This window comes from Gossypium raimondii, chromosome 3 (genome assembly GCF_025698545.1).
Source record: "Gossypium raimondii isolate GPD5lz chromosome 3, ASM2569854v1, whole genome shotgun sequence".
NCBI classification, from domain to species: domain Eukaryota; kingdom Viridiplantae; phylum Streptophyta; class Magnoliopsida; order Malvales; family Malvaceae; genus Gossypium; species Gossypium raimondii.
In genome coordinates, this window is record NC_068567.1 from 3,370,331 (window position 1) to 3,391,946 (window position 21,616).

General features: G+C 31.0%; 2 protein-coding genes across 4 annotated transcripts; one reads left to right on the forward strand and one right to left on the reverse strand.

Moving 5' to 3' along the window:
* The first annotated feature begins 6,457 nt into the window (after positions 1-6,457).
* Positions 6,458-12,730, forward strand: LOC105796578 (mitogen-activated protein kinase 15). Of its 3 annotated transcripts, XM_012626321.2 has the most exons (11): positions 6,459-6,988; positions 7,093-7,263; positions 8,177-8,585; positions 8,693-8,820; positions 8,934-8,993; positions 9,642-9,791; positions 9,885-10,040; positions 10,122-10,333; positions 10,998-11,099; positions 11,343-11,503; positions 12,189-12,730. In XM_012626321.2, the coding sequence occupies exons 2-11, from the start codon at positions 7,240-7,242 to the stop codon at positions 12,452-12,454; spliced, it is 1,668 nt and encodes a 555-aa protein (XP_012481775.1). In that variant the 5' UTR covers positions 6,459-6,988; positions 7,093-7,239; the 3' UTR covers positions 12,455-12,730. The 3 variants fall into 3 exon arrangements, with proteins under 3 accessions (XP_052483934.1, XP_012481775.1, XP_052483933.1); XM_052627974.1 differs by having other exon boundaries at positions 6,458-7,263; positions 12,192-12,730; XM_052627973.1 differs by having other exon boundaries at positions 6,459-7,263.
* A 422-nt stretch (positions 12,731-13,152) lies between these two features.
* Positions 13,153-18,292, reverse strand: LOC105796580 (BTB/POZ and MATH domain-containing protein 2). Its single transcript, XM_012626324.2, has 4 exons — positions 17,209-18,292; positions 16,193-16,541; positions 14,223-14,499; positions 13,153-13,482 (listed from the first exon to the last, which is right to left on the reverse strand). The coding sequence occupies exons 1-4, from the start codon at positions 17,625-17,627 to the stop codon at positions 13,301-13,303; spliced, it is 1,227 nt and encodes a 408-aa protein (XP_012481778.1). The 5' UTR covers positions 17,628-18,292; the 3' UTR covers positions 13,153-13,300.
* Positions 18,293-21,616: the final 3,324 nt, after the last annotated feature.

Genomic DNA, 21,616 nt, shown 5'->3' on the forward strand with positions numbered 1-21,616 from the left:
TATAGAATGAACGGTTCATCCGTAAAGCTCGACTTTCTCTCTTTCTCCTCTCAAAAACCAAAGCAAGAACGAATTTTACTCCTTTGGCTCTAATTTCATTTCCTTAATTCCTTTAACCTCTTGGTAAATGGAAAATTTTCATTTATAGCCCTTCCAAAAATTAATTATTCAATTTATGCTCTTTAACTTCTTAGTTAAATGAAAAATAAAATACATTTTTCTCAAAATGATTCAATTTAAATCTCTCACCATAAAGTTTTTAATGTCGACCCCAATAATCTGATTTCCCATATAAAATTTCTAACTTCACCTTGAAAATAATAATAATAAATAAAGAGAAAGTTAACTGTTTTTGTGTGAAAGTTTTGGCAGATTATTTCCACAATACTACAAAGATAACTTTGATTTTTTCTCCCAATCAAATGGCTTGTCAAAAATCATGGAATCTTCATTGCACTGATAGGGGGTATTCGTAGGGATTAAGGGGCCAAAGGCCAAGAATTGAACTATTTATCATCCAAGTATTTTTCTTACGGCTAGATCTAATCTCCTGATTCGTGCGGAATGGAAAAAGAATTTCACATTCTTCCTTTCAATAAGGGAGGATTAGGAAAGCCCTATTGATTGCAGCTTTTTCTGGACCTCCGGAAAAAGCATGAAAAAAAAGGCTCGAATGATACGATCCCTCTATCACCCCAAATTGAAAGGGGCGATCTCGTAGTTCTTGGTCTGTGAATATACGTTATTAGGTGCTCCATTTTATTACTCATAAACTTTAAGCCTCAAATCAGGTCTGTTCTTCATATTTTTGGAACCTTAAGTGAAACAATAAATCGAGGTCTTTTTAAAAAAAATATAAAATGTAATACAATAAAATAAAATGTTTTATTTTTCTGCCTGCAATGAAACGTCAATCAGAAGACTTAAAAAGTTAAAGATTTTTTTTCTTACGTTAAATTGAAGAAAAAAAATCGGGCTCTTTCTAGCCCTGGGCTCTAGGCGGTCGCATTCCCAGATTATCCCTAGGGTCGAATCTGCCTCTAATTTTACTATGGTTGGAGTCGATAATCATGTATCAAAGGGGTTTATTCTACTCCTTATTCTTCAACAAGTCTACTTAATTAAACTCGAATAGCACAATTTCAAATTTATTTAAAATAAATTCAAAAATTCTTTTTTAATACAAATAGAATTTATTTATAATCAATTTTTTAAAATGAAAATTTTGAAGAAATAATGTATTTACATTTAAATATTATAATTTATAATTTTTTTATTCTGGAATCGTATTTGAAATATGTCTTATCAAAATAATTTATCTTATAACACATTTGCATTATATTTAAAGTGGAAATTAGACCCTTTCTAATATTATATCTTAAATATTCCTTATTTAAAACATTTTTTTTTCGAATATATTATTTAAAACATAATATCTAAATTATGTATTAAATTTTGGTCCTTTTAATCAACCATCATGTTATTTTCAAACATGAATCTACTTGTGCGGTTGTCACAGCTCACATTTCCCATAGGAAGGGAGGTAAGACCCCACGGTGCTTACGATGGTAAGTGGTGGACACGCTCGGTCACCGATCCAAGCATACACCGCTGCCTGTCATTTCTGGGTCCCACATGCGTAATTGCTGTAGCAAGGTGAAAGCGCGTGGACTTGGCTACCCTTTCTAATATTTTATTATTATTATTATTTCTTTCGATATGTAATATGTATGTGGTTCAATCTATTTCCATTTTATTTATTTATTTGGGTAATGTGTTTTTTTTTTTTTTTTTCATATTCTCACTTTTGCTTATACGTTGCCCTTACTATAAAAGATAATTACATCTAATGCCATTTCAGTAACATTTTATAGGTGAATGTAGCCGATAGGTTATAAAGACCTGATCAAATTAATCGCACTACTATTAAATGGATTAATATAGTTTCTGTATTATTAAACAGATTCAAATAAAATTAAATTGGAATAGATTTAATATTTATTGTATAAAAATGTCATTTATTGTTTAACCGAGTTAATTTTTAAAGTTTTTATAGTTTTGTAAATAAAATCTTTTCTTTAGAATTTAACTGTAGTTGAAAAAAAATTTAAAATATTCTTATACAGCAAAAATTAATTCTAGTACAAATGGTCTTATTTGATCTTTTTAATAGTATAGGAATTAAATTGATCTATTTAATAATCAAGGGCTAATTTGATTCATGAATAAACTCGATTTTATACATAAAACTTTGATTTGATTCAACTTTCACAAAATCACTAATAACATTATCGAATTAACACCATTTTACGTTAATATGTTACGTACACAAACAATTATATTACTTCAATATGCAAAATAAATGTATGTATTCATTTCTTTGAATGTCTATAATTGAATCAAAATTGAGTATAATTGCACTAAATCAACGTTCATATATCAAATTACAAATTAGACCAAATTTCATGTATAAATTTGATATTTACCTCCAATTTAAATGTGCTATTTACTTTTAAAATTAATAAAATTTATTTTGTAAAACAATACTATTTTCACTATCATTTAACTAATTTGTTGTCCAATTTACTCGTGACACTAACTCATATAAATACTTAATATATAATATAGATTCGGACAAAATTATTTTATTATTTAAGTATTATTGAAAAGTAATGTATTTTTAATATTCAGGGCCTAGAGGTACCCTCTCAGTGCTTGAAATTCATAGCGTATATGAATATAGTGTGCACATGACAATTTCCCCTAAAGTAACTCTATATGTTGTATGTTATGAGTTGAAACTACCATACTCTCTTGTTGTTTAGCACTTACGAATTTTGCCCTATTGATTATTCCTACTGATATCAATTTGAATTGTGGTTTTAAATATTTGCATATATCATATTTACTTTTTACCGATTCAGATAATATTTCAATTCGTATATTGCAAATTCGAATAATATTCAATTTGTATATTAAAATTATTATTTGTTGCAGATTCGAATGAGTAAATATATTTAAAATTTATTACTCGAATTTATTTTTTTATCTGGATAATGTATTGAATTTGGGTATTCGATAGACCTAGAAATAATTAATTTTAAATTTTAACATATTCGAAAAATGATTAAAAATATAAATTTAAAAGTTTTATGGATTCAATGAATAATAATATTTAATTTTGATAATAATACTCAAATATTTTATGAATAATAAACAAATTCAAATTTTTAAGTTAATTTAGGAATAATTCAAAAATGCAAATAATTCAAAATTTTAACACAATGATGGTAGGGAAAATTTTTTATACCATGCTTTAATAATATTATTTAAATTTAATTAAAAATTAGGTAAAAATTAATCAGTTTTAATGTTCTTTAACTTTTAAAATAATATGTAAGCCAAGCGGAGTTGGAACTTTAATAAAGGAATGAAAAAGAGTTGGATTTTTCTTTCTCATATTGAATATTTGTAGGTCCAATTAGAACAATTTTATTAATTTTTAAATAGTAAATAATAAATATAAAATATGGCCTATTGAGCCGGCTTAGACTCGGCTTTCCATAAAGGTTTTTTTATTTTTTAGTCATAATTCAATTTAATTTATAAACAATTTTTCTAATGAGACCAAAATACAGTTTAACAAAATTTAAAATTAATTTTATTATTCCAAAAATAATAAAATATAAAAAGATTATCTTCATTTAGAAAACGATGGTTAAAGCACTTATCGGACGGAAAAATATTATTTGTTATTAAAATAAAATTACTTGAACCTGAATAGATGTACATAACTTTTAGACAGGTGTAATATAAAGAAAATAAGATAAAATTATTGGGACCGACCAATAAATAAAAATAAAAAAAGAAATGTTAGGGGTGGGAGAGGCATTGAGCTGTAACAGTGTTAGGCATTATATGCATAATCATATCGTTGAATTGCGTTCGGGAAAAAACACACCACGTGCTCTACTTTGGGACTTAGCCTCCCATTTCCATTTTAAAACACCACAATGACAGTTAATCCAATTAATTATCCTATTATTATAATCTTTGGATTTTTAGAATTATTTTGGATCCACATAGCAATAAAATATATAATTATAGGTGGTTAAATTAGTTAAATATGTCGAAATAAATATTAATTGGTAAAATAAGTTCGATTTTTTGAGAATTTAAGGAAATAGATCGATTTTAAATAAAGTGCGTAAAAGTGCACCCACTTAAATGTGTTTTCACGCACTTTCTCTAAAAACGACCTAAAATTTTTTTTAGCATATTAAGTTAATTTAGCTGTTATAAGAATATAAAAAATAATACGAATATAATATATAGTTTTAAAAATTATGTAATAGAATTAATAATATTTAAAATATTATATTTAAGTTTTAATTTGGTTTGGCTGATTGGGTTTTAGTTCGACTGACATGGGCATTTTTGCCAATTTAGGAGGACGTGGGTTCGTGTATACAAAAGTGCATTATACTCTTATTTATGAGTTGCATAGGAGGGGCTATGAGTAGTTTTAGCTATTGTGTAAAAAAAATCAGATATAATCAGAACCTAAACAAAAATTTTACTTTAATATAATATAATTGTATTGATATATTTATTGTAATGATTTGATTAAAAATTCAAAAACTATATATCAATACTTATTTAATTGAAAATATTAAAATATTTTACATATTAGATTAATTATTAAAATATTAAAAATATCTTGATTATTTTACATATTAGATTAATTATTAAAATATTAAAAATATCTGTTACGAAATACTACAACTTTGAGAATTATTTAATTATTGAATATTATTTAATTAATATTTCATACATTTAAAATATGTTATAGCAATATTCATTATTTAAAAGATTAAAATATTCATACTCTTGAAAAGTATTATTTTTTATTCAATATCTTAACTTTTAGGTCATAAAAAGTTATTTTATTTCCATTGTATTAAAATTTTATTATATTAAAATAATCGACTAATCCAATTAAAATATAAAATATTAATATTATAATATTTACAATTGAAATATTTTGAGGATTTTAAGTAGTATCTATACTATTATTAAATATTTAATTAATTCCGTGTCACACGATTTGATCAAATACTAATTTAATTGAAAATATTAAAATATTTTTCAAATAATAAATTTTATTATGAGGGTTTTATGTTTTGAATAATTAATAAATAATTATTGGAGCAAACCAATTATTTTGACTATAAAATAAAGTGATTTAATTCTTATATATTTCTTAAAAAAATATTATACATTTAATTTTGAAGCGAATATATTGTATTGTAAAACATATTATTGAAGCTGATTGAGTTTTAATTTGATTGGCATGGAGATTGTTTCCAATGCAGAAGGACGTGAATTTAAGTGCGTTAAGCGTATTATCCTTTTATTTATTGCTAGGTTATGCTCAAAAAGAGCATACATAAAATATGTATATTTTTTAAAACTTTCAAGATAATTATCAAGTTTACTTATTACTTTTTTCAAAATTAAATATATAAATATTAATTATTTCATTTTATTATAAAATTATTAACTTATGTACAAAAAATTAAAATGACTAACTTAATTTTCATTAAAGACTTGCCAAATAAATTAACCTTAATATTTTAATAACAATAGAAGTGGATAAAGCTAAATCCAAATCTATAGAATGATATTTGGAATGTGAGTTAAACTAGGATTAAAGATCTAATCTTGATGAATTTATTTTCATTCATCATTTAATTTTTGTCAAATAAAATAATTAAAATATAATTTTATGAAAAACATATTTTTTCACATAATAGAACTCTTAATAAATAATTTAAGTTTTTAAAAATATAAATAAAAATGAAATTTTATACTTTCACTAATAAAATTAAAATGATCATACGTTGTTTATTAGTATTTAAAAATTAAATTAAATTAATAATAATTTAAATATGTTTGTGAAATTAAAACTTCATCCTACCATTATAATTTTTAAAAGAAATTAATTAATTGAATAAAACAAATGAGCTATCCAATAGATAAACATTTACTTAAATAAATTAAATATAAGATTATGTTCAATTAAATCTAAATTAAATTTACTGATTGAGTTTTAATTTAATTAGCATGTTTATTATTATTAATAATAAATTATATAGATTCAAGTATGTTAAAACGCATCATTCTCTCATTTATAAATTATAGAGACATTATAAATAAATAAATAATAATATTTATCCGAATGATTTTTAAAAAATTATGAGCAAAAGGTTTAAGGTAAAAAATTATGAACAAAAGTAAATTGAAAATATTATCAAAGATAAGTGGCAAAATGTCATTTAAGTATAAGAATGATTATGTTATACTTTTAAATCCCACGTTAAGTTGCTTTAATTATGTTATTTTCAATTTATATAATTCCAGTTGGGCCCTTCACTTTCTTATACACATCAAAAAAAAAAAAGAAAGAAAGAAAAAGCCTTCAACTTGAAGCACAGCACTCTTTGATTTCCACTTCTTCTTTGATCTGTCCCTTTTAATTTTTCTTCTCTTTGATTTTGAGGTCTAAAAACATTGCCTCGAACCCAAACCCCCCCCTTTTTTTTCCACTCCCAAAAAACAAAATAAGAAAAAAAATCCAAACTTTATCTATCTTCTATAAGATTTATAAATTAATTATTTTTTTCTTGTTTTTATAGTGTTTTTATAGTGTTAATCGCCTGGTATAGATTCTTCTCCAAGTGACTCTCATTTTCTAGCTCAATTTGTTTTTTAGGCTCATCTGCCACAAAACCAACATCTTTTGGCCTTATAGTGTTTCTTGCCTTTGAAAAAAAAAAAACAATCAAAGATTTTTTTTCATTTTTTTCTTCTATGTTATTAGTTAAAAGTTGTTAACTTTATCCTCAAAATCTTGAAGTAGCTGAATATTGAGTGTTGTTTGAACTTGGAACTTTTGCTCTCAAGCTATTTCTTTGGGCGATTTTTAGTAAGGCTGTTTTGATTGTTGATCTTGATGCTTTTTTGGTTAATTTTTTCCCTTTTTTGAACTGTTCTGAAATCTGGGTATATTTTTTTTTTGGTTTTTTCTAGGAATTTGGTCTTGGCATTACTTGACCTTTAATATTTTGTGATCTTTTGATTTGGGTTTTAACTGCAAAGTGAACTTGGTTTCTCCTATTACTTTGGGGGCTTCCTGTTTGATGCCAATTGTTTTGTTTCCAAAGTTTTGATGCTAAGATGCAGCCTGATCAGAGAAGAAAGGTAACCTTTTTTTCTTTTTTCTTTTTACAGTTTCTATATTTAACTTCTATGTAAGATCTAAAGAAGTGAGATTTGATTTTCTTTTCTCTTTTTGAATAATATGTATTAATGGGAGCATACTATTTTGGGCTTGCTTGGATTATTAGTCAATGAATCTGTCTTTTTATGATCCTTGTAATTTCTGTATTTTAAGTTGTATTGAAGGGTTGACTTGATTGCAAATACAGCTCTGTATTTGGCTGAGATTCAAGGAACAGCTTGCCATGTTCCATCTTCTATGTCACAGCTCTTGTAGACTGATCGTTGCTTTGCCTCTTTGTTTCATTTTGGATGTTATAGATAGCGTAGGATTACTGTTATTGTTTCTCATGTTGTAGCTGCCCTTATGGTGGTTGGCTACTTGGTTTAATGGCGTGGAGGTTGACTAACACTAGTGATAGGTTATGATTTCTGATTTCCTTTTTTTTTTATTTGCTTCTGATTTTTGTCAATCCTTGAAGTGTTGTTGTAGAAACTAAATTCCTTGCATGGGAATAATTTGTTTATCCTTGAAATAATACAAGTCCTTGTTGTGATTGATTCAGTTGTCTTCTATTGCATGTATTTTTTACTCACTTGTGATAAAGTTTATGTACTTTATTACATAAAGTTTATGTACTTCATTACATAAAGCTTATGTACTTTATTACAAGGGATCTTTTACCATACGGCCTTAAAATTGACTGTCAAATGTCTAGATATGTGGAATATGACTCTAAATTGAGTTAGCAATCATGTTTATCTGTTTTAGTCCCGCTGTGTTGGCATAGGACGGTATTGATCCTTTGTCTTTTTATGTAAAACATGCTATTTATATGATGTAAACCTTGAATGTAACATTGATAATACTATATGCTTTGCCTTCACCATGCAGTCAGCTGCGGATGTAGATTTTTTCACTGAATATGGTGAGGGAAGCAGGTATAGAATAGAGGAGGTAATTGGAAAAGGAAGCTATGGTGTTGTTTGTTCAGCGTATGACACTCATACTGGAGAAAAGGTTGCTATTAAGAAAATCAATGATATATTTGAACATGTATCTGACGCCACCCGAATCCTCAGAGAGATTAAACTTCTCAGGCTCCTACGTCATCCAGACATTGTTGAGATCAAGCACATATTGTTGCCTCCTTCAAGAAGGGAATTTAAAGATATATATGTGGTATTTGAACTTATGGAATCTGATTTACACCAGGTTATCAAAGCAAATGATGATTTGACCCCAGAACACTACCAGTTTTTTCTTTATCAGCTTCTTCGGGGCCTGAAATACATTCACACAGGTTATTCAATGTAGAAAACATTTTGAAGATGCACATATATTGAAGCTATTTCAAGTTCTTTTTGGTTGCTTCTGGTATCCTTGTTTTAAATGTTTTTGTTCTTGCAGCTAATGTTTTTCATCGGGATCTAAAGCCGAAAAATATCTTAGCCAATGCTGATTGCAAACTGAAGATCTGTGATTTTGGACTTGCAAGAGTAGCTTTTAATGACACCCCCACTGCAATATTCTGGACGGTTGGTTCTTTTCACATGATGCTGCATTCAGGAAGTAGTTATACATACAAATTGCAGCAGTAGAAGCTTGTTTCTTGGTTTTGAATTAAATATTTTCCCTGCTTTCTGTTCAGGACTATGTTGCAACAAGATGGTACAGGGCTCCGGAATTGTGTGGATCCTTTTTCTCCAAGGTGCTAACATAGTTGGTGTATTTTATTTTATTGAAAGTAGCTTGCTCTTTTCTCCCTTCTCTTGTTGATTGATGTGAGGGATTGTTTTCATCTTCTAAATGGGTGCTAACTTTCCTATCCCTCCACTTCACAAAATGGTCTCCAAAGTGAGGGGGAAAAAGATCCTGTTTTGCATAGTGCTCATGCATGGATTTAAGGTTTAATACCGTTTTTAGAGGAGCATTTCTCAAGTTAGTACCTCATGCAGTTGGCAGGAAAGCACATTATAGATAAATCCAAGATGCACATATTTCATTATATTCTGTTGATCTTACCAAAGGCAACTTAAACCAAAGACACATATGAAGTCTTTCCAGTGAATACATTGAGCGTGTTATGTTTGTTTCTCATGGAAGCACAATTTGGCATTCTAACCACTTACTTTAGCTGAAGCCATGGTTTTTATGCTATTATGCTTTGTCCAACATGCTATAGTTGGTCTTTGTAGATGCTCTGGCATAGGGATTCTTTATTTTCTTTTTTCTTTCTTCAAGAACATTTCTAGCATCTATTACCCTTAAATGGTGTTTTTTGCTCTTCAAATGTGTCTGTGAACCTTTATGTCTATATTCACTTCTTCTTCTTTTTTTCTCTCTCTTCTTCTTTCAGTATACCCCAGCAATAGATATATGGAGCATTGGGTGCATCTTTGCTGAACTTCTAACAGGGAAACCTCTGTTTCCTGGAAAAAATGTTGTCCATCAATTGGATCTGATGACTGATCTTTTGGGAACACCATCTGCTGAAGCCATTGCTAGGGTATATTAGCATCCATCTACATTTATTTACGTTGTTTTATTTTAAGCCAAAGCCATTCAGTTCTTTGCTAAGATATGTATATTATCTGATCAGGTGCGTAATGAGAAAGCTCGGAGATACTTGAGCAGCATGCGAAAGAAAAAGCCAATTCCTCTCTCCCACAAGTTCCCTAATGCAGATCCTCTTGCTGTTCGTTTGTTAGAAAGGATGCTTGCTTTTGAACCCAAGGATCGACCTAGTGCTGAAGAGGTATATGTTTGTTGCTGTATGTCTACTTTTTTAGAATGTATGGTCTGCTTCTAACATGGATATTTTGTTCCTTGCTGACAGGCCCTAGCTGATCCATATTTCAAGGGCTTGGCCAAAGTTGAAAGGGAGCCTTCCGCACAACCAGTTACCAAGATGGAATTTGAGTTTGAGAGACGTAGGATTACAAAGGAAGATGTTAGGGAGCTCATATACCGTGAAATTCTTGAGTATCATCCTAAAATGTTGAAAGAGTATCTGGAAGGATCAGAGCCAACTGGCTTCATGTATCCAAGGTAATGTTCTAAACTAACTACTTTTTTGTTATCTTTGACTATGTATGTCATCATCATATCAAACAATTCTTTGTGTTTTGGGATCTATCCTTGATATTTTTTCCAACCAGCCTTCATTTATTTGTTCTACTATGAATGCGGTCTTTCCGTGTTCTTTAGTGTTAAAGAGATTTCTGTTGCATGGTTATCTGTAAGAGAGAACTTTAGCCATTATATGCATGAAATTATGAAAGAAGATTTCTGTTGGGAAGAAGCTATATGTTTATGCCATTCCAGTTTGGAATCAATGGACTTTTGCCTTGACATTAGGTGCTCATCTATGTTAGTTTGATGAACTTTCCTTCAAATCGAACATAGCCATTATATGCATGAAAAGAATCCAAAACCTCCATTGATGCAATCTGATTCCACTTGTTTGGATGAAGCTGTCAGTATGCCATCCTTACTCTGGAATCAATAGGTTCCTCTAAAATACCTACTTTTACAGATATTCCTTTATATTTAGGCTGTTCTTGGAAGTTGAAATCAGATTTTAACTAAGCTCCGCTATTTTGTTTTGCTGCTATGTTGTTTTAATGTGTCTTGTTCTGAAGATTTGTTGTTTTACAATTCTGAATCTCCTAATTGAATAGGCTGTAACTTGTATGTGTGTTTCTGATTGCAGTGCGGTTGACCATTTCAAGAAGCAGTTTGCCTTCCTTGAGGAGCACTATGGAAATGGTACGACTGCAGCTCCACTTGAGAGACAACATGCATCTTTGCCAAGGTACTGTTTTCAATTAATTTGCCTGCTGGTGGGCAATGTCCTGTGTTGCATCCCAGTTGCTACAATTCTGCATTTTTACCAATATAATTCTATTAAATGAACACCCATCAAAACCAATCTATCCAAAACTTTTTAGTCCCTTAACCTTTGTAATCTTCATAGGAAGCAAAATAAACATTTTCACACCATTATCCACCTTGTATATTTTTATACTGACCAGTTCCCTGTTGAAAATGTGTGCAGGCCATGTGTGTTATATTCAGATAATTCAGTACAAAACTCAACAGATGTGACAGATAACTTATCTAAATGTTCCATCAAGGAAACTGAGAAACCCCAAACAGAGAGAAGCTTTCCAATCCCTATGTCAAGGCTTCCCCCTCAAGTTCCTCAAAGCATCCAAGGTATGAATGTTTTTCTCAATCAGTATAGATTGGTCTTATCGCTCCCCAAATTTATTCACTTTTTTTTCTCTTGGTTTATATCTCTTCCTCGATATCTATTGCTATGCATGCATCTCACTGATATCGGTAAATGGTTATAATAACTGTCTTGCTTCTGATTTTAGAAGCCATATTATCTTTATTTCATCTAAATCTCTGGATGGAAATAGCTCCTACACTAACTTTTTGCAGTAACATAGCAAAGTAATATGAATGAATTATTTGATTTAATTTTGTACTTGTGGTTGTGTTCGAGATGATAATGTGTTCAGAATTTGATGTTCATGGGGGATTTTCTTTTTGAGTGGCAAGTTTAAGATGGTGTATGACTTCGAGGTCCATAAACCGGGGTTATCAACATGCTATACGTAGCTGAAATTTTATTTCTCCAGTTTCATCGGTATTTAATAAAATGCATAAACCAATAACCAGCTTGAAATTGCTACAGAAATACAATCGTTACAATGTAGACATGTTACACATTTTAAGGCATACGTTTGTTTGTTATGCAAGTTTCAGTAGCATGGATTAAATTTACTAGATGGAGAGAGCAAATATCCTACTATTTTATTTAAACTGCTCATCTCTTTATTGTTCCATCTTCTAAACACCACCAACTCATACTAACTTATTATAATGAATACAGCAGGTGCTGCCAGACCTGGGAAAGTAGTTGGATCAGTATTGCGATACAACAATTGTGGGGCAGTAGCCGCAGGTGAGGCTCTTGAACAGCGAAGAATGGCTCGGAATCCTTCAGTTCCAACTCAGTATACTGCCACAAATTGTTCATATCCACGGAGAAATCCTGTCTGTAAAGATGATGAAGAAAATGAATTGCAGCCAAAACCCCAGTACATGGCTAGGAAAGTTGCTGCTGCCCAAGGTGGATCAAGAAGTCAGTGGTATTGACCTAATATCAACTACAAATGGCCAACAAAAAAGGCCGGTGAGGATTTACTCCCAAATTGCTCTTCCTACTTCTGGTTGAGGAAAGCTCAGACAAGTTACAAGCGAAGCTATGCATTGTAATTTATAGCACTAATTTCAAAGAGATGAAACTGTGCCTACTTATCCTTCATAAGATATGGGAAAGTTAGAGACTTGAGGAAAAGGCAAAAGTGAACTCTGTAACTTATGAAGTTGGTTCTCTACTTTATTTATTCTTTATTAACACCCTTATCCCTCCGACTTGGCTTTCTGTTTTTTATATGATGTTCTGGTTGTATTATTATCTAATATTTGGTCCTAAAAGGAAACATATTATGCTTCTCTATTTGTTACAGACATTATTACATCATTACCGGTGCTTCGGAAGCAATCCCAGTAACCTGCTTTGATTTGTTAAGGAAAAAGAGATGCCTATCACTTGAATTTTATTACGTTTCTTAGTTTTGCACTTCCACCAAAGCAACAAATCATTTTTGCGCTGTAATATTTACATAATGTACCCGTTAAAAACATGCATTTGCAATGAAGTTGAAAATATTCGTAAGGGAAATATCTAAACAAATGTTCAACTCATTTAGGTAGTGTGGTTTGTTTGATCTTTTGCATTCTGAGATAAATCTTCACAACGAGGTCAATAGGCTGAACTCAGGAATTGGGTATGGTATGAGAAACAAATGAGCCATTTGACTTTTAAACTCTCGTATATTCACCAAAGTTAGTACAAGCCAAAAATGTCTACTGCTACATTGCTCTCTTTTATTAGTCTTTCTTACTAATCAAAGGATGAGTTACATGTTATTCCCTAAATCACTGAAGCCTTGGTTTGACACGCCGACCATTAACATCAGAACCATCCAACGATCCTTCTTTCCGATATCCACAAGAAATAACAGAATGCTCCCCGATTTTCGCAACATATTGCAGCAGTTCAGTAAGAACACCCGGGCAGCTTTCCTTCAAATACTCAAATCCATCTGTTTGCATCACAGCTGAAACCAATGCAACAATTTTGTCATTACTCACAATGTCCTAGGTATATAAAATTAATTAAAAAGGTACCTCTTTTTAGGTAAAAATATCATCCATGATATGTAACAATAAATTAAAAATACTATTTTTCCAAATTGAAAAAAATGAGAGAATTAGAGAGATGCAAGTTAAGGGTGCATATTTATGCGATCATGTATTTCCTTTAGAATTTTAATTTAGTTTCTCATTTTTCAACACTACCAAGCTAAGCATGAAAACAAAATTGTTTTTTCTCTCAATTTTCTTTCCTACCAGGCAGACTGACGGGAAAAAATCTTTCTATTTTTGTCACCCTAGCAAGAAAAGCCTAAGATTCTTGGTAGAAACATAGAAAGATGGAAAATATTAAGGGTATAATAGTGTGATGATCAAGCAATGAAGTAGGGACATGATTGCCATTGGATTAAAAAGAATCCATCCATACCATACTCATACTTCCTACCAAGAAAAGCCTAATAGGTGCAGGCAGCAGTGAAGCAATGTGGATCCAACAGTTAAAATTGTACACCATAGGAATCCTTTTTACTCGCCAAAAACAAAGTGGTGCTCCACACATTAGTGAATAGTCCACAAAGTAGCTTATAAGATTCAATTAGAATGTGACATAATGGGGTGAAACTGTTATGCATTTTAGTTATGTTTAGAATTCTCTAAGCATATTATTAGTGAATCTAAAATAATTGGTTTCCACAGTCCTTACCTTTTAAATTCTCTGGCAATGCAATGAATTTTAAGCATACACCTTTCAAATGCAAACAGTTGTGCTGTTCTGCCAAGGCTAATGTAGTTGCAACTGTGTTTATTGTAACACCCTCACAAAGTTTAGCCTCACAAAGCAATCTCATTCTCTCAAGCGCATAACGGTCAGCAGCGGCAAGCAGATGCTGAGCTACAAGCGTAGAAGCCCATTTAGAAGTTGAACCCATGAGCTCTTCCATGTCTGGCAAGGCATCCCAGTAAATGAAATGGAGCAACGCCTGCAAACATTCAACCACGGTAATAAGAAGATGGATACTATAGAACACTTACCAAGTCACCTTGGGAATCCTCACAAGAGGCTCCGCAAATTTTTATTATGCCTAGGAAAATTTAAAGATCAGAGAATGCTATGTTAATGTTTAGTTAGAAAGAAAAGACAGAGTTGAACATTGGTTCATTATAAGGTGAGACCAAAGCAGGGCCAATAATCTCATGACATGGATCTGCTTCCATATTCCAACTCCATGTGCACCAAGTAGAAGGAAGCCATGTCGTCATCTGTATCAAGCTTCCATATTCCAACTCCATATGTTTCATTGCATTTTATCCACTATCATGCACATTAAGCAACATTTAGAAATTAAAAGACATTAATGTGAGGAAATATCTAACACTTAGGACAATCAGTGCCCGATGTTACAAGTAAACAGCAGGATTCACTCATCCAAAAGCAGGATCCTCAATGCATCTAGCAGAAGCACTGCTGCAGACAGCTGAGAAATTTCATCAAAACACTTTAGAGTATATGATCATGAAATCCATGTCAGCTTAAATTATACTTGATAGTATTCCACTATTTCAATAGGTTGTGCAAAAAGAAGAGGCAATTAGAAAGGAAGCAAAAGAGGACAGTAAACCTTAACCGAGGTTAGGAAGAATTATGTACAGGAGCACCGCCACAGGAGAGGAATCCCGATGTAGACTCCTGTATAAGTCATCCTGTATGGCACCACAATTACTCAACTAACAAAAAGAACCAACAGACCTACCTCTTCCTATGAACCTTGCCATACCATCCAAAAACATGCTCATTACGAACACACATTATAAGTTCCTAAGAGACACAGAACAGCTTGGAGAAAGTTCAGAAACAACCATCATGTTTGGCTCCTAATCACAATAATTTGTGCTTCTAATTGTAAGACAAGGTAAAAATTTAATAAACTCTGAGATTTATGATATGCCATCAGAAAGACAATTTTCGCACAAGATCACAAACCCTGAACCAGAATCGTACATACAATAAAACCAATTCACTCTAGCAAAATTCACAATAAGACATCTACCTCAGTGAAAACAACCTTCTCTTTCTTGATACCTATTACCCTTAAGCTTGCGCAAGAGAAAACGAAGATTGTGATGCTTGAGCTCTATTTACTATCCATGGGAACTAAAGACACACTAGCAATGGCAACGAAAAGTCAGGTAGCATTCTAATGAGCCAAGTTGCATTCCAATGAGCCTTCACCTCACCATCTACATGTAAAATTTCTAATAACTAGACAGCACTGCAGCAAAAGAGTGCTAAGTAAAGAAAAAAAAACTTCCAACAATTCTGGTTATTTGTTGCTTCTTAGGTACTGATATTAACCACATTCTTCATTTCATTCAAATTTAATTTGATCTTTATGAACTCCCAAAAGCTAACAAAAGAGCTGGAGAAAGAGAATGGTAGGCTAAACATCATCCTAGTTCCAAACACTAAAAATAGAAGGAAAGACAAACGTACAAAAAGAAATTATCACAAAGAACAGAACTAACTGAAGCTTCAATGCAAATAAAAATCCTAAGCATCTGTAAAGTTAAAAGCCAATCTAGTTTTCAGCAAGATTACGAACTTGCTCAATAGACCAGAAAAAGGGATGAAAGGAATAATATGAAAATAAGATTAGATCAAGGAAGGATGAGAACCTTGAACACAGGAGCTTCCATATCTTCTACTCTAATGGACTGCGTGTTCTGGTCCTTCAATGGACCAAAAAGTTGTGCCCTGAATACAGGTGAGCGGGCAGCAAGGACCAACTTGTGGGCATCAAATATTTCCCCATCAACTTCAAATTTCACATCAGCTCCCTTCCCACTTTCTAGTAGCTTCCCAAAATGCTGACCAATATCAGAAGGTGGAACTGTAATAGAATAAATTTTAGGTCCCTCTGTATGGGACTTAACTACACCAACACAACAGCGAATTGACAGGCAATCATCTTTAAGGTAGTCTGACGTCTCTAGAAGAGTTCTTTTGAAAAAGCGTTTATAACCCCTGCAACAAAGGACATGCCAACCATTTAATGATGTTCTAACACAAAATGATACCGAAGAGGCATGAATCAAAATTACTGAGTTACTACAATAGACCACCATAGCAAGGTAGAAAATGACTGTTTACAAATATTTGATTGGTTCAGCAAATAGTTCCACAATATTCCAGATTGCAAAAAAAAAAAAAAAGAAAGAATCAGAAATAAGACCACTAAAAGGTGAATGCACTGATAAGCGTTTGGTTTATTCATACATTAATAGTTCTTCCAACAACAGATTAATAAATTTATTTTGATTTAAAAAAAAAAAATCGTTCTAGAGTTGAAACAAACCATAATAATTCAATGTAAAAGTCTAGATCTTCCTATCTAGAACCTACCAAGGAAGCCAGCATGCAACTTAACTTCATTTCAACCTAGTTCCCCCTCAATAATTCATTAGGTTTCCCGAGACTATAGGCAGATAAAACAACTGAAATTGAAATTCCAAAACTCGCCTTATAGATGTAACTGCAAGTGCGTAACTTAATCTCAATGAAAACTTTCAACAATAATTATCTACTTCAAATTTTCCAGTCCCAATTCAAATTATCAAGGCAGAAACAAAATATAAGAAAAAGGCAATATAAGTAGTACTACAACACATGGAAACATCACAACCAAACTCACCACATGCTCCCACGATACTTAAGTGTATAAGGCCCGCTCTCAAGCATCCTCCCAAAATGGCTATGCACCTTGTGACGATCTTTCCCACTCTGGTCCAAAAGGGTCAACTCAAAGAGCGCTCTTACATCCGTTCCTTCACTTGCCAAAGCAATAAAAAGAGAAACGTAGGTAGCATTATCTTCAGCGCTCTTTCCATCCGGGTAAAAATAAATGGCCCATTCATATCCCCCCACCATAAACGCATCGGAAGCCATGTATTTACCCACTCCCATGCCTTTGGCAAGGGAATAGCCCTTGATCTTGAACTCATGGGACCCATTCACCGTCTCAGTCCGAGACGTAGATGAGGTTGAAGAAGAAGTAGGGGAAGAAGAAGTAGAGGGTTTAGGAAGTTCTCCGTGGAAGCTAATTGTGCCCATTAACTGCGGAAGGCTAAATTCGGGATCTTGACGATCTGGGTATTATTATTTTAGGTTGAAAACGAAATCGAAACGGGTAATCGGTGAATGTTTACAATTCTTTTGGATTAATTGGGAATTAAAACCAGAAAAAGGGTTTTCGGGAAAGGTAACCGAGATTTTTGAAGTACGAGTCTTCTTTTTCCTTTTAGAAATCGAAAACCAGGTTTTCCTTGTTTTGGTCGGAATTGAAATGGGTAGGAACTGAATCAGGGTTTTATCGATCGAATTCTCGTAAATTCGAATCGGCAATTAAGAACCCTAATTTGATTAAGAAAACTTCGAAATCGGAAGAGAATATCAATAACCAAATACGGAAATAGATTAAATTCCAAATGAAAATAACTTGGAATTCGAGATATCGAAGCGAATTTTCAAACAAGATTGATAAAATTTGCAAATTCAAAAAATGAAAAGGGGGAAATTGAGAGAAATGAATAAGGCTGCTTCTTTTTGTTTGATGAAAGCGTGACGGCAAAGTTGAAAAAAGTTAAAGAAATTAAAAAAAAAAAAAGTGATATATTTGATTGGCACGCACTTTTAAATAATGGAAGCAAAGCAAGGAACCTTGCTTGAAGTTTCCTTTCTCGAAGAAAATGAAAATCAAAGGTTTGGTTTTTGGTTTTAGTGTTAGTTTTCATCTGTTCATGGATTTTGGTATTTCTTGGGCTAAGGAAAGTAGGCCTTCATCATCTTACCCTCACAATTCAATTCCCTACATTGGATAGGTGGTGTAGTGTAGTTCGGTACATTTAGTTTTTTTTGTCTCATGCTATAATATCATTATAATATATAATTTTACTGCTATTGTTATTTTTATACTAACCACAGCTATACGCACCGCCCATCTAAATCCGCCATCAATCTACAAATTTTCAATCCAATTATATAGGTTGGTGATATAGAGCTGAATTTGTTACTTGCAGATTGAGTCTTAACTCAATTGGCATGGATATTGTTATCAATGTAGGAAGACGTAGGTATTATTATCCTCATATTTATAGGTTGGTAGTTCTAAGCAATATTTTTAAAAGAACAGATATAATCAAAACATATAATGAGATTATTCAAAAAAATGTTGATGTGTAGGGTTAAATAATAAATTTTAAACTTATTTGAGTTTATTCAGTAGGTTTAATCTTATTTTCTAATAATTTAGCATCATTTAGAAAATAAAAATATTTTAAACTTTGAAAAAACTAATTATTATTTTATTCATCATTAATAGAATAAAATACCCAACAAACAAATCTAAAATCATTAGAAGCACGGAATTAAATAGCTATTTAATTAACCATGACTAATTATGAGAAGTCACACATTTATCTAAAATAAAACTCGAATCCATACATTTACATAAAATTTTAAATTTCACCAATGAGCCAAAACCTAGATTATAAAAATATTTGACCCTTATCTCCATTTTTATCTACAAGGTTGGGCTTTAATTTTCGTGATTAGTTTAATGGTTAAAAGATGTTTCTTCGTATAATTCATTTAAACTTGAGTTTTAAGGAACAAATTATAAGATTTTTATTTGAGTTCTTAGATATAATGTATGTGTATATGATATGATTATATCCCTACCGTGTATGTGAGTACTAATCTTTAAATTATATCGTAAAAATAATTTATCATGCTTTTACAGTTTTAATATTCACACTAATTTATTTTAATTCCAGATGGATATTATAATACCAACATCATTACTCACATTGAGTGATCACAATTAAAGATACGATAGCTAGTTTTAGTATCAATTGATGTAAAACTAAGCAGAACTATACCTTAAAGTTAATTATTAAAGTTAGAGAGTCTAAATCCATATAGACCCCACTAAAAATTTCATGCTTTGCTATATAATATTTAAATCTCATACCTTACAATTGGGTATGTACCTGATTGATTTGAGATTAGGTTGACTTATCAATTTTAGGGTCTACTCTTATTTTTAAAATTTTTGATTTTGTTATTAATTTATGATCCATAAATAATTTTAAATTTTGTTTATGTACTTTAATTTGATTAATTTAATGAAAATGAAAATGATTAAATATGTCTACCAAGTAGACCTGTCCATGGGCCGGACGGCCCGGCCCGGCCCGACGGCCCGCCCGAAATATGGGAGGGTTCGGGTAAAAATATAGGCCCGAAATATGGGCTTGGGCAAAAAAATGAGGCCCGTTTAAAAAATGGGCCGGGCTCGGGCTCAACTTTTTTGGCCCGGGCCCGGCCCGGCCCGAATATAATAAATATATATTTTTTATTTTTATTTTTTAATTTTAAAATACTTTAAAAATATTTTTATTTTTTTATTTTTAAAATATTTTTTTGTGTTTATTAAAAATCGGGCCGGGCCAGGCTTGGGCTTATTATTTTTTCCTGGGCCGGGCCTGGGTAAAATTTCAGGCCCATATTTCGGGCCGGGCTGGGCTCAGGCCTAAGAGTCAGGCCAAAATTTTTTCCCGGACCCGGCCCGGCCCATGGACAGCTCTACTACCAAGTGAGATTTAACCAAAAAAAAAAAGAATAAATTTCAAAACTACATATAAATTTTGATCTGGTATGAAATATTATACATTAATTTTTGATATGGTTCAATTTTCATAAAACTACTAACATAATTATTAATATAACACCATTTTAAGTTTACATACGACTTACACAACTAATTATATTTATTTATTATGAAAAAAACTGATGTATTTATTTAAATGTATAAAATGATTTAAAACAAAAAATCATCAAGTTCATGTATCAAATTGCACATTCAATCAAAATTCATATATAATTTTAAATTTATCCCTTTTAAAAAATAATATTTACCTTTAATCAAAACTAAAATTTTTAAATTGAAAAAATTACAACCATTTTTATCTTAAATTTATTTATTTGTAATATATGGACTCTTCCACCACTATGGTCCTTTTCCAATTATTTAATGACATTTTAGCAAATTTTTTATGTTATTGACATATAATTTTGGTAATTTCTTTTATCTTCAACCTCGAACTTTGATCTCGAATCTCAAACTCTGGTTCAAGGTTTGAAGTTCGAAATTTAAAGTAAAAGAATTATCCAAATTATATGTCAATGACAAAAAAATAAAATATTATTAAATAATTAAAAAAAACTATAAATAATATAATAACAAGGTTCCATAAAATAATTTTCCATCTATACTCCCAACTAAAATTTGACTTATGAAATTAAAGGTAGGTGAGAAAACTGTCTTGCTTTGAATTCAAAGTACAAATGTTGATTTTTCAAAATCCAGAAATTAATATGTACCATGTTATTAAAACCCCCCAAAAAAGCTCTAGCTTCTTGGAAAAGGTAATAGACTTGATTTTTGGTTTAAACAAACCAACAAATGCATGACCCTAAATTTACTTTTATTAAAGTGTTTTCAAATTTAAATGATGTGATCTGAATTTGAGTTACATTAATCGTATTTATTATTTGAGTTTTACTTTATTATTATAATTCAAAAAAAACTTTAGAATTTTCTATATAAAAAAATTTAAACACAGATCTGCATATACATAAAAGATTCTTCATCTATCTACTGGTCCTAAAAGTGTCACAGGCCATTCTCTTAATCTACCAACACAATAATTGCTTCTCAATGCCCTTTTTCATGGTTAATGATTGGAGTTTCTATAATTAAATAAAACATAATCAACAATTTAGATCTAATAATTCTCATTTTCATGTATTTTATCTTACCATAATTCATTTTTTATAAAGAAACAACAAAAAAGTGATTACATTAAAATAATTTACTATTAAATAATATCAGTTAAGTAGTCAATATCCGATTTGAGTAATTTTTTTGCCGAAATCGAGGCTTCAGTAAAAACTTGTAATTTTAGCCCTATGATCAATAGTTTGATTGTGGTTCCCGGGAATATGTTGAAAACGTACCCTCCAATCACGACTCAAGAAAT